At 38.3% G+C, this 14,343-nt stretch overlaps 1 protein-coding gene across 8 annotated transcripts in view; it reads left to right on the top strand.

Moving 5' to 3' along the window:
- PLCB1 (phospholipase C beta 1) overlaps positions 1-14,343 on the top strand; it is a 680,890-nt gene that overhangs the window by 542,221 nt on the left and 124,326 nt on the right. For all 8 annotated transcript variants that reach the window (XR_012326222.1, XM_073792678.1, XM_073792679.1 and 5 more), the window contains exons 13-18: positions 11-95; positions 1,435-1,612; positions 6,107-6,174; positions 8,402-8,498; positions 10,771-10,855; positions 12,440-12,564. Coding sequence is in view for 7 of the 8 variants with exons in the window: in XM_073792678.1 (XP_073648779.1) it covers positions 11-95; positions 1,435-1,612; positions 6,107-6,174; positions 8,402-8,498; positions 10,771-10,855; positions 12,440-12,564 (638 nt within the window). In the remaining variant the exon portion in view is untranslated. The remainder of the gene's footprint in view (positions 1-10; positions 96-1,434; positions 1,613-6,106; positions 6,175-8,401; positions 8,499-10,770; positions 10,856-12,439; positions 12,565-14,343) is intronic.

The raw sequence follows: 14,343 nt of genomic DNA, 5'->3' as shown, positions 1-14,343 counted from the left end.
CTCCCCTCAGCCCAAAGCAGCAGGCCAAGATGGCAGAGTATTGCCGACTGATCTTCGGGGACGCCCTTCTCATGGAGCCCCTGGAAAAGTACCCAGTAAGCAGTTTTGATGCTCATCCCGAAGGAACGCACACCTTCTTTATGATTGGATTAGGGAGAGACTTCCTTACATCCTTTCCATGTTTATGTTTCTTGGTATGAGTTGACAATGAGCTCTCTGACCAGTGGAGGCTGGCAGGGACCTCCTGAGGGGGACAGACCTGCATCTGTCCTCTTCCTCTGCCCACAGCTTTCTCCCTCCCTCACTCCCCGATGTGAGCCAGTCAGGACTGTAGAATTCCCACAACCACAATCAGCCCACAGAGGGAGTCCCAAGGGACAGGCTCTGGCCACCTCCCAGGGAACCTCATCACACCCCTTTGAAAGAAATGGGTCAGCAAAATGGGACATTGAAGGTGGCACAATGACATTCCAGCCTATCCCTGCTGGCCACCCCTCACTTCCTTGCACTCTCCCAGCAGAATCCGGACCCCCTATTGCCGTGGTAACAATCCTTGCTTTGGGAAGGAAAGCAGCAGAAAGATCATCAAGTAGCCTCTTCTGTCTTCAACCCTTTCCCCAGTCTCCACACATCCTTGCATGATTTCATACCAGTCCCCGGACTGGGTTGCAAGTGAAGAATAGAGGACCTGCTTACAGGAGTTCATAGATTTCTAAAAATAACCTGTTTTGGGACTTGCATACATTCTGTCTGTTACAATATATAATAACCTTCTCAAGGGAAATTGATTTTCCCATAGATGTACAAGCTGGACACACCAGAAAGAAGGCTTGCAAATAGCTTGAATCTCAGGGCAGCCAGGAAATCTAAAGCCACCTGGTCCACTTCTGCTGATGCCAAGAAGATGTGCCACTTAACTACCTCGTGCCAGGATGAGGATTTTGCTGTTTGCAAACTGCATCTGAAAAGTTGATTCTAAGGGCTTGCCTGGAAACGCCTGCCCATCTTTACCATCCTCCTGGCAGATGCCACACTCTAACTGGCTTCCATCCTTTGAAAATCCAAGACAAGGCCGTCCTATCTGTCCTAAATCACGATGGTTGGATTCAGAGGGTCCATCAGAAAACTTATGAAACTTTGGGTTAACATGCCAAATCACCCAGTACATTTCTGTGGTGTTATTCATGTAGATTTCTCATGGAAAAATAATTACAGTACAGTAATTAAAATATACCTTTCATGTGAAAAAAGCAAGAGCTATGAACTAGCCCCTACATAAGACACCCTTAGAGCAGTTTAATGAGCTGTGTTGAGGTAGTAAAGAATAATCTAGAAGCCCTTGGTATCTAATGCAGTCCTGGGAGTTTGTTTTAGGGAAGGAACTTGAAAGGAAGGGACAGTGTTTTTAAAGAATGTGTCTTTTCTTTCCATTAGCTGGAATCTGGAGTTCCTCTTCCAAGCCCTCTGGACTTAATGTACAAAATTTTGGTGAAAAATAAGAAGAAATCCCACAAATCGTCAGAAGGAAGTGGCAAAAAGAAGCTCTCAGAACAGACCTCCAACACGTACAGCGACTCCTCCAGTGTGTTTGAGCCCTCGTCCCCAGGAGCTGGTGAGGGGCTGGCGGGCTCTCATTCCCCTATTATGTATGGATTTAAGAATTGCTGCCCTGGAATTAACTTAGAAGGACTTTTAACATTTCTACCTGGCACAGTTTTAGAGCGTGTTGTTGTTTTGACTTCTGTTATAAACCTGGAGGCTTAAAACTACACAAACATATGAACACCCAGTTCTGCAGGACAGAAGGCCCACATGGCCTCACTGGGCTAAACTCCAGGTGTCAGCAGGGCTGCTTTCCTTTCTGGAGGCTCTAGGCAATATTATTCCCTGCATTTCCAGCTCCTAGAGGCCACCCACATTCATTGGCTTGTGGACCCCTTCCTCCAGCTTCAAAGCCAGGAATGTCCCATCTCACTTCTTCTGTCATCACATTTCCCTTGGACCACAGCTGGAAAAGGTCCTCTGCTTTTCTGAACTCATGTCTTTCCATTGGACCCATCCAGATAATCTAGAGTAATCTCTTGCATTTCAAGGTCCTTAACTTAATCTCATCTGCAAATTCCCTCTTGCAATGTATTCACAGGACACAGGAGGTATTCATAGGACATGGGCATTTTGGGGGAGGCCATAATTTCTGGCTACCACATAAGCCAAATAATCTTTGGAGTGACCATGTTATTTTAAGCTTCTCAAGGGCAGGGATCCCTTGACACTAACTACAGGTCTGGACACAAGATGTTCATCAAATGGATTCTCATTGATGATGTGCTGAAGAGTTCTGGGCCATTCAACTTATCCATATTCTACAGAGCTCTTTAAAAATGTGAAATGGTAAAGTTACTTGAATTATCTATCAAAGCTACTAGGTGATATTTACTGTCACTAATTTTTGGTTTAGATTTAAGTTGAAATAGATTTTTGTGATTGATGAGAAAAGAATTCAGAGTGGTCACCCATTTCCTTTGAATTATTTGTCATTTAGTCTAAGTTCTTTTCCAACTCTAGTCAGAGTCTTGGCAATCTTAAAAGTGCATTGCAGATATGTTCACCCTGATTGGAGGGTGAACGAGTAAAGGAAACTTTAAGCTTAAATCTAGAAACTTCTTCAATAAAAAGTTTAGCTAATGTTGGAATAATCATTTTGGAAAACTGTTTGGCAGCATCTACAGAAGCTAAGCTGAACATATGCATATGAATCCCCTCTGCCCCAGAGAATTCTATTCCTAGGTATATACCCAACAGAAATGCATGTAGATGTTCACCAAGAGACACTGGTGAAGAATTGCTTAAAGCAGCACTATTCAGAATAGCCCATCAACAGATAAATACATGTGCTATATTCACCCCATGGAATAATATGTAGCAATAATGATCTACAGTGCATACAACAATATGGATGAATCTCATTTTAGAAACATAATGTTGAGTAAAGAAGTCAAATGCAAAAGATAAGTATCCACTATCTGATTCCATCTATATAAAGTACCAAAACAGCAGAACCAACCTGCACTATTAGAGGTCAGGAGATGGTTACCCCTGGTGAAAAAGTGACTAAAAGGGACCCAAGGAGGCTTCTGGACACAGTTACATTTTGTTTCTTGATCTGGGTACTGTTTCCTAAGGTCTGTTTGGTATGTTAAGGCACTGTACACGTATGGTATGTGTACTTTTCTGTATACTTATCACATGTCAATTAAAAGGTTTAAAAATAATTTTTAAAGATTAAAATATAAACTCTACGGCAATCAGAAAAAAAAAGGTTGGCCAAGACTCTGATTTATCTTTTCCTGTATTTTTCCATTACAGTCACCAATTACTTTTTTCTTCCCGCCCCCTGCCCCCCCAGCTGCGTTGGGTCTTCGTTGCCGCACATGGGCTTTCTCTAGTTGTGGCGAGCAGGGGCTACTGTTAGTTGCGGTGCGCGAGCTTCTCATTGCGGTGGCTTCTATTGTTGCGGAGCATGGACTCTAGGCTCCTGGGCTTCAGTAGTTGTGGCTCATGGGCTCAGTAGTTGTGGTTTGCGGGCTCTAGAGCACAGGCTCAGTAGTTGCGGTGCACGGGCTTAGTTGCTCTGCGGCATGTGGGATTTTCCGGGACCAGGGCTCGAACCCATGTCCCCTGCATTGGCAGACGGATTCTTAACCACTGCATCACCAGGGAATTACTTTTATTGTTTAGATTAACATCCTTGTCCACAGACGTTATGTGATTCCTTGAAAGATTTTTTCTTTTTTGGTAGTTTTTAAATGTGTGTTTCAAACGTTATTACACAATTCTGATTTTTTTCAAAAATAACTTTTGTTCTCAGTGAGAATGTTCTTTTTGAAGTTTTGGAACAAAAAGTCACTAACAGGCCACCTATTTCTCAGCACGATTCCATCTCTTGAGTGTTAGCGAGTAAATTGTATCTTCCTTTGCATGTGGGAGCTTGTCGTTTTACCATCTGCCTTCCCCAGTTCTCTTCCCTCTTATTAACCGGATGCATAACACAAATAACAATTTTTAACAGGCAGTGAATATTATTGCTTAGTTCAGAGAAAGAGCAGCAATCTGTTACTAATTTGGTAGATTTCCTAAGCCAGCCCCATACTCTGTTGTGCAATTTTCATTTATTTCAATGGAAATTTTTGGACATTTAAATATGTAGGTAGGGCCCTGAATAAACAGCACTGCTAATTTACCATTTGGTTTGTAGATGTTTTCAGTATTGGGAACTCAAATAACTTGAAAAACATGTTTCTTATATCAAAGCTAATCTACTTATCATGGCGCCTGTTGGCCAGATCTTCCCCCAAGAGATCCAGTCGTTTGCCTGTACACTTGTCTTAAAGAACTAGGAGATATATATATATATATATATATATATATATATATATATATATATATATATTTTTTTTTTTTTTTTTTCAACAAGATTCCTCCAGACACTTATAAGGGAGAAATCAGGTCCCTGCTCATAGAGCAAAGAATGACAAATTCTTTCCTTCCCACACAAACTAGAGAATGGCCTGATTACTTGAAATTCTGGTGTGTTGTTAATGTAACATGAAGCACTGTCCTGCCAAACTTCTTAAATTACTCAATAAAAAGAACCCCTTCTCTAATTAAAAAAAAAACGATAAATAGTTACAAAAAATTGAGGCAACAAATTTGACTCTAAAAAGTTTTGTGTCAACCTCCTAAAAGAATGTCTCTAATAGGATAAGCTATGTTCTCTTTTCAAAGTGGAATTGATTCCCCTTATTAACTAACACAATATTAACGTCATAAAGCAGTTGTATGTGGCTTTCTTTAATAAACAAGCTGAAAATAATAAGCCATGTTGGTCCCAGACATCTTTTCCCTCTAAAGATTACTTCCCTAATGCTAACTGCTATCATTAGTAATCGATTGAACTTTGTCAGCCAAATGAAAACATTTATAAGCTTCTTGGAGGCAGTGCTGTGGGCAGTGTCATTGATAGAGATTGCGCAGGGCAGCTAATTTATAGAAGGCAGGGAGGGGAGGTACTGGCCCGTGTTAGTTGCCTCATTGTTGAACCAATATTGCCATCTTCTGGGCTTATTATCCTATTGCATTGTATGGACCCTGACAGAAGTCAAATCAAACAATTTAAAAGTATGCTTTCTTTACTTTATACTTGAAAATCTTTTTACATAAGTGATATTACTGGGTCTGACTGAATCCCAGAGCTGGGAAGAATGTAATGCCTCATACCAGTGTGACTATTTAAGCTGGTGGAATCATCCACCTAAACTTTGGAGAGAAAAACAATCTATTGAAATGACTGTATATTGACTACATGTGAAGCTGCATTATATCTGACCAAGGTAGAGTTACATGCATAATTATGTTAAGAGTTCACCCATTTTATCCTTCCGTCTTAAACAGAATATCTCCATTTTTAAAGATATGTGCATTGTTTAGACAACAATGCCTCCATCAAATAAGCCTGCAGGCAAATCACAGGATACAGGTGGTACCTTACAGTTTTGTAGAATCAGGTGTGCTACTATAGCCTCCATTCCTGTCCCAGCTCTTGTCCTCTACCTCGACTTCTGTGATGTCCTCTCTGGCCTTGGAAACATAGCTACAAGGTCACTGAGCTCTGGCCAAGCATCACACAGAAGAGTCAGGACCAGGAAGAAGGGGGAAAGGTGGTAAAGTGATAGTTTACCTGTTTTCGTGTCATGGAGACACTAAAATAGAATGTATACATCAAAATAGGATATGTGCACCAGAGAGAGCTAACTGTATAAGATGCCATATGTTTTGTAAAACATATAGATAAAAATGTAAAGACAAGCATCTTTTACAGAGCTTGGAAATTTCAAATGGTATTCACAAATCAAATTTAGAAAACTAAATCCATATTCAAAATGTCAGTATAATTCTGTATAATTAATAAAATTTTAAAAACCAAAAGAATAACTTCAGAACGGTGAAAGGCCAACTTCCAAGGAAATTTTGGGTAATGCACACGTCACATGTACTTCGAACCTGTAAATGCTTATTTACTTCATGATCTGTTATTAAAATTTGACAGGAGAAGCTGATACGGAGAGTGACGATGATGACGATGAGGATGACTGTAAAAAGTCCTCGATGGATGAGGTAGGTTTCTAGGGCTTGACTTCTGGTCACAGACGCTTTCAGTTAACTTGCACATCCAGACTGCGCCCTCTGGATTGTAGTTCCTGGTCGCCTTCTGCCATCTAGTGGTGAAAAGAGTTTGAAAACTGAAGATGCAAACTGGTCGCTAGAGGAACAAGCATTGCATTAAGCAAAGTTCTCTATAAGGAACAGTGTTGCTGAGGCTGCCTTCCATCAAATGTGGTATGTTGCGAATGAATTCAAAATTTGTGCCCTCGGGCTTCCCTGGTGGCGCAGTGGTTGAGAGTCCGCCTGCCAATGCAGGGGATAGGGGTTCATGCCCCGGTCCGGGAAGGTCCCACATGCCGCGGAGCGGCTAGGCCCGTGAGCCGTGGCCGCTGAGCCTGTGCGTCCGGAGCCCGTGCTCCGCAACAGGAGAGGCCACAACAGTAAGAGACCCGCGTGCCAAAAAAAAAAAAAAAAAAAAAAAAATTAGTGACCTCCAACTGCCCGCTTCAATTTTTGAGGCAATTAAATGGATTGTCAATGGTCCAGAATCCAGAGAAGACGTGAGGTTTGGAGAAATGTTTATAAACATGACATTAATTTCGTTGTTATAATTTTGACCCTTTTTTGGCTTATGGGGGTCTTAGTTCCCCCACCAGGGATTGAACCCAGGTCCCCGGCAGTGGAAGTGCAGAGTCCTAACCACTGGACCGCCAGGGAATTCTCCATTGTAATTTTAACACCACTAGCGGTTATCTACTGACAGAAGCTCAAGCTTCCCAAATAACTTCATCAGCTCAGAAATATTCATTGCACAGAATCCAGAAACAAATCAAGGATAGGTCAATTGGAATTTTAAAACTTTGTTTTAGTCTTGTTCAAAAAGTTTAAACTGAACCTGCTTTCAAATATATTGGAAAGTATCTGTCTCAGTATTTGTATCTTTACATTTTAGTTAATACAGATAAATAACAAATAATAAGCTGTTCTCATATAATGTTCTTCCTCTTATAATTATTTCCTTTAATAGAGTCTAAATTTTTGATTAATTATGTTTCCCCACTAAATTTCAACTTAATATCCAGAAGGAAATCTGTTACAGAGTAGTTTTTCCAGAATTATTTCAATTGTGTAAACTTTTTGTCAGTGATTTTTGATCATTTTAAAACTGTCTTACTAGCTGGATGGCCGTTTGCAAATGAATATTTCCCAATTCACATTTAACCTTAATATTGCTACAGAAGTTTTCAAAAGAAACCATGTCTCCATGTATTTTCTCTTCTAAAAATAGGAGAAAATATTAGATCAGCCTACAGAGGTCTGTCCACACAAATACTGCAATATTGGCTTCCTTCTTTATTAAATACTTTATCAAAGTGGTATGGAATACATAATAGTAGCTAAAGTAACACCAGGTTTTACTATGTGCCAGGTACCGTCTGAGCTTTCACATAAATTAATTCATTGAATAATCACAAAAACCCTATATGCTGTTGGGACTGATTTTATCATAATTTTACAGGTGAGCAAGCTGAGGCACAGAACAGTTAAGTGACTTGCCCAAGAATGCACAGTTTCTAAGTGGTGGGCTTGGGATTTAAAATTAGACAGTCTGGCTCTAGACCCTGAGCTACTGACCTACACTGTTTTGGGCTGCTTGCCTAATAGGTGCCCAGGAGCCAGAAAGGGAGGGACAGAGGAAAGTTTGTAAAAAAAAGCAATATACGTTTACCCATCCCCACCCACTTCCACCGGCAACCTTTTTTTATAACAGTTCGTGTTTCAGCCAGTGGTCACCTACATACTCACTTTCATGTTGTACAGTGAATTCTTGGTATGTAACTTCAGACATCACCTGTGGACTCCCTACTTTGGCAGATGAGACACAGCTCAGGGCTTCTTAAACTTTGCTGTGCATTTGAATCACCTCAGTAAAATGCAGATTCTGGTTCAGGAGGCCTGCGCAGGGGGCTGAGAGGCTGCATCTCTCACAGGCTCTCGGGTGGTGCTGATACCGCTGGTCCCAGAGTGCCCAGGGAGCTGCTCCTAAACCTCCCTCCTCCCACCCCGCACTGTGTAACGTGAGGTGTTGCTTTTCCTTTCTCCCGTAATCCATTTTCTGTTGGCGATAACCGTTTTCAGAAGAGGCGTGATAATCTTCTGCTCTCTTGGGTCATTTGATCATTGCCCTGGGAAAACATAATGCTGACTCTGGGAACGTTATTTTTACTCCTGCTTCCAGGGGACTGCTGGGAGCGAGGCCATGGCCACAGAAGAGATGTCTAATCTGGTGAACTATATTCAGCCAGTCAAGTTCGAGTCATTCGAAATTTCAAAAAGTAAGTTTTCCCTGGAGAAAAACCCCTAATGTAGCATATGATGAGTATATTTTATACACAAGGTTATTAGACCAAAAAATGCGACCCTTATTAGAGCTATTCTATGAAGTCTTGAGTATATGTGTGAATTTACTATCTGTTTTTTATATATCTAAATAAATATATATAACTATATGTAAGTATATTATATTTATATATATATATATATATATATATAAAAATAACCATATGAGAAAGTATTCCATGATATGTTTTCCCAAAATTCTTAATAGAGCTACAGGCCATACGTGGTTATCTAAAAGATATTAGACCAAAGTACAGCTAACTGAGTATTTTACATTATTTTTCGTTTGTGAGCACATGGGCATTCCATCAATTATATAAATGACAGTGTTGAAATAAACTATTTAACCATCCCCTCGAAAGGAAGCAATCAGAGACTTGATCAGTCTCAATATTGAATAGAAATAAAACCAAATCAACCAGTTCATCCACATTCCATTTGTTCAGCCTATGTTTTATATATTTAGGAGAATATGTCATTAACTTCACATTACTTGGTGTTTTCCGCTCATCCAACTACCCATCCTTACTGGATGCAAATTATATATGTACATTATCCCTCCTCATCCTAGAGAAAGGAGCCCTTTTATCAGATTGCCCTTTGTGTTTGCATGAACTGTAAAATGCTATTAGGTTAAGAGACTCCTTGGGACAGTTTAGCTACTTTTATAAGCATATGCTCTTAAAAGCTGATTTTTTTCTTAAACACAGCAGCCTCTTATAAAGGAGAGTTTTATAGATATACCAAACTCTAAGCCTCTACATTAACACACTTATGTATAATGGTATAATTTTGCCCAAAGAGTCTTAGCTTAATAACATATGGTATCTAGATCTCTACAACAAAGAATTTAACTTCCAATAAGATTTATACATAAAGATTTCAACAGTTTGTTTGATGTTGTAATTACTGGTGCTTCTTACTACAAGCTGTTCAATGTGAAACATACTATAAAGTAGTTATTTTTATATTACTATAACTTCCTTTGGCTGTAAAATGAGTTTTCCTAATTCATGAGTCAAAAGCTCCCAGACAAGTAGCTAAACTGAGAAGGGGCTGATACATTTAGGTCCTTAAGAACCTGGTGACAACATCACCAGCCAAAGATTTACAAACAAGTACTTTTCTCCCTGTGTTTTATATCATTTTCTCACTTTTTTCAAAAGAACACTGCACATATTTCACAAAGAACCTATTAAATTGACTTAATTTTAATTAGCAGTCACGCTTAAGATAGTCATATGAAAGTAGAATTTTGATGGACCAAAATAAGAGAAGTAAAGGTTTCCTTTAGAGTCAATTAAATTGGGGAAGGTGACGAGGTGGATAAAGGAGAAATCTGGGAATGACTAGGAAGAAGAATGAGGCTTTAGTTATGGAAAGTGGGCATCAAAGAGGAAAGATGCCTCAAGGTAACTCAGTTTAAATCACCAAGCTCCAGATAACACATCTTAGTCTGTATGTAACAGTGTGATTTCTTTCTAGTTGGGAAGAGGACAGAGAAGCTGTTTGACTCTTAGTCTTTCTAAACTAAGATAACTTTGTTTGGTTTCTCTCACTCTAATTGGAAGCTTAGCTTTCACTTTCAAGATGTTTCTCTGTGGCCAAGAATATTGAGCCCTCTAGTACATTCACCTCTACAGCCTCTGTCATCTAATCTGAAAATGAGGCCATCAGACTGAAAAATGTCCAAGGATCCTTCTGCTTTAAAATAACAAAATTCTTATGTCAAATTAGTTGTTTCTAAAGGGTCTCTACAAACGTGAGGCAATGACAGTGTGGGTATAAAAGAGAGTCATCATCTAGCAGGAATGTACACACGGTCTGTATTGTTAATTCTCAGTGATGGCTTCCAGAAAGCAATCTGAATGGATTTACAGCAACAGATTCCCACAGGGCCCCTGCTCTTTTGACAAAACAGCTTTCCTAGCCACACTCTCCAAGTCTAAAATTCATTTTCCCACCCTAACGCCACCAGGTCCCTAACTTGCCCAACACCTGACCCAGGTAGCAAATATTAGAAGAGACAAAACTAAGACTCGACTTTTGTTACAGGTAAATAGTCCACTGAAAACAACATTAAATATAAAAATTATTTGAGGATTCTTTGCCATCAACTTCACAGAACATTTGCCTACATCTTATATGCTATCATTTATAATATTGAATTTTATTTCTCACTTTTTGTTGTTGTTGTTGTTAACTCAGAAAGAAACAGAAGCTTCGAAATGTCTTCCTTTGTGGAAACCAAAGGACTTGAGCAACTTACAAAGTCTCCAGTGGAATTTGTAGAGTATCCTTGATTTGACGGACGTCTGCTGAATCGACAAGAGTGAAGTCGTGCTATTTGTTTAATTTTTTGTCTTTAATAAAGGAGAAAGGTGCATGAGATGGCTTAAGTCTGTCACCTGGGCAATAAATAGTTTCAGGTTTCATATGTAATGGTGAATGGGATAGTCTGGCATGTGGAAAAGAGAACTGACCTTGGAGTAGAGGAAGCCCAGATTTCCAGGATACCTTCAGACCACCAACCTCTTTATCCCTTGGTAATTTGCATAATCCTTCTGAGTTTTCTCACCTGTAAAACAGAAATGAGGGTAACAGCTTTATGGCTTGCTGTTGGGTTATGGACAACATATGTAAAATGTGTGTGTATGCTTTATGCATATGTAAAATATGATAGGTATAAAGTGTATATATTATATGTATATAATATAGACACGTTTTTGGTGTCTCACATCCTTACATGTAATAGATGTCCAATCGAAAAATAGTTGGGATGATGATGATGAGAATGTAAATTACTAATAATGGCTTTATTTGATACTCCTGACAACCAAAAATTTTTAACTTTATCCCTGAATCAAAATGAAATGACACAGATCTTTAAAATTTTTTCATAAAACAAATATTAAATGTCCCAAACAGCCCAATTTCATGAAAGTCCTATAATAAAAAAGCCACCTTTAAAACTCATCAACAATAGAGGAAACAAGTGTAAACTCCATAAGCAAAGTGACAGTATATCATGATCATTAGTATTCATCAAGTACTAACTATGTGATAGACCTTTTGTTATATGTCTTATTTACTCCTTACAATAGCCGTATAATGTAGGAATTCACATCTTTTATAGATGAGGAAACTGAAGCACAGAAAAGGGAAATAACTTGTCCTGAATCATACAGCTAACAAGTTCCAGAATTTAAGTTTCAAACTCTATTTGGCCTAACTCCCCTGCCGAGCTCAGAACCTGAGCTAACCTCTACCAAACTTGGTAATAGAAATAGTTGTGTTTTAAAGACATAGCATCCTTCAATAACTAAAAGGTTCTCAGGATGGAAAACTGATGACGGTAGGAACCAAAATATGAGACAAGGTCAAAACCTTCTGTGCTATATTTACCTTGTTATCAATCATAAAGAGTACCACAGTCTTGGCCAATAGCATTCCCTGAGAAGGTTAAGAAAATGAGCAGAGAGCATTTCAAAAATAGCCGTACAGTTCATGATATCTGCTTCTGCCAAGCACAATATCAACCTGTCACGTGACTTGCTATGCTTGGACTTCCTCATGTGTCCTTAATTGCTAAACCAGTCCTTCACAATCTCCACAAAATCACATTGACTCAACCATCTTTGCATCTCATTAGTTTTTACCCACAGGGCTCTGCAAAGGTGATGCTACATTTCTATTATAAAAGCACATTTATTCTGTTTGTTCAGAAAGCTTTTTACCTATTTCACCCACCAGCCCAGTGAGATCATCAATCTTTAATTTATTTCCCCAATGGAGAAAGATGGAAGGCAGCTTCTCAACTAATATTATTGGCTAATTCTTTTTATAATTGTATTCACTACTTAACATGATGGTCCAGATATAACAAAATGCAGCTTAGCAGGATATATCCAAAAGGAACACGTGTGGATTCATCCAACTACATGCCCCAGCTCTTCTGGAATGCAGGCTGCCAAATGGTTGCACTTAATTTCCAAACAGTGGGTAAGTAGCACAATTAATGTTCATTTCCTTTCTATTATAAAGGCACATTTCCTCGTGGCTTTATAACCATTCCCAAGGAGAAAAAAACTGCCAGACTTGACTGAAAAAACAAAAGCACATTTTCATAAAGGAAATATCATTGCAAAAAAAAGTGAATTTTGAAAATTGAGAAATTGTCTTCAATGGTTTATAAACAAGTCTTTATTTCTACTTGTTTTGCATTATTTTCAAACAAAAACTTTTATACTTTTTAAAGTAATATGTATTTATTATAGAAAATGTAAAAAAAAAACTATAAAGAAAAGAATAAAACTGTGAGGAATGTTACCACTCAGAAATTCAACATTGTTAACTTTTGGCATTGTAATCTGTAAGTTTTTTGGATATGCATATACATGCTTTTTCACTTAATAACTTGTTTAAATATATATATATCTTTATATATATTTAAATGTGATACAGAAACATGAATTTTAATAGCTGTATATTAAGCACATCTCACAATTCACTAAAACCCATTTCCTATCACTGAACATTAGGGTATTTTTTTCCTACTATAAATAGTGCCCTGAGAACAGCCTTGAATATAAATTGTCAAGTCTATCTCCTAATGTTCTTTTGGAACAGTTCCTGAAATAGAATTAAAAGAAGTGAAAGTTTTAAGAGCCTTTGTGCACAATGCCAAATTGTTCATCAAAAATGTTGCACTAGATTTCTCCTCCATCAGCAATGTATAAGTTGTTCCCTCTCACTTGAGATCTTGGTTAAGTATTATAATTAAATAATAATAATAATAATAATTCAGAAAAATATCTCTTTGTTCTTTTTTATTTCATTCCTTTGATTATTGTTGAGGTTGAACATTTTAAGTATGTGTTTTGATTTTTACATTTCTGCTTTTATGAATTGACTATTCAGGACTCTTGTCAATTTTTCTATTCATTTGTAACAGTACTTTTTATATAAAGGTCATGTTGTCTTATTTTGTGAAACAGATGAGATCAGGTTGATTAATGTTTTATTTTATGGAATCTTGGTTTACTTTTATGATTACAGGCTCCACACCCAATGATCCATCCATATTTACTTCTATTTCTTTCATAGTTTCTTTTTTATCTGTAATTTAACCCTTTCATCCATGCAAATTTAATTTTCATGTATAATCTCAGTAAGAGATCAAACTGAAATTACAATTTATTAGATGTAGCCTTTTTATTTTTAAAAAATTTATTTATTTATTAATTTATTTCTTTTTGGCTGCATTGGGTCTTCATTGCTGCCTGCAGGCTTTCTCTAATTGTGGAGAGTGGGGGCTACTCTTCGTTGCAGTGCATGGTCTTCTCATTGCAGTGGCTTCTCTTGTTGCAGAGCATGGGCCCTAGGAGCATGGGCTTCAGTAGTTGTGGCTCGTGGGCTTTAGAGCACAGGCTCAGTAGTTGTGGTGCATGGGCTTAGTTGCTCTGTGGCATGTGGGATCTTTCCGGACCAGGCCTCCAACCCGTGTCCCCTGCATTGGCAGGTGGATTCTTAACCACTGCGCCACTAGGGAAGCCCCTAGATGTAGCCATTTTAGTTGTTAATTTGGGTATATTTTTTCAATGTATAGTCTTCTCCATTAATAAATTTTTCACCTTCCTGGAGCCAATAACTTATTGTTATTATTATAATGTTTAATAATATGGTTTAATACGTGGAAGTGGAAATTCTTCATGGCTATTAACGTTCAATTCTTCTTTCCTTGACAGTGGGATTCTTTTTCCAAGTGAATTTAGTTTAATT

This window comes from Tursiops truncatus, chromosome 15, assembly GCF_011762595.2.
Source record: "Tursiops truncatus isolate mTurTru1 chromosome 15, mTurTru1.mat.Y, whole genome shotgun sequence".
Classification (NCBI taxonomy): Eukaryota; Metazoa; Chordata; class Mammalia; order Artiodactyla; family Delphinidae; genus Tursiops; species Tursiops truncatus.
This window is presented reverse-complemented; position numbering and strand designations above follow the sequence as displayed.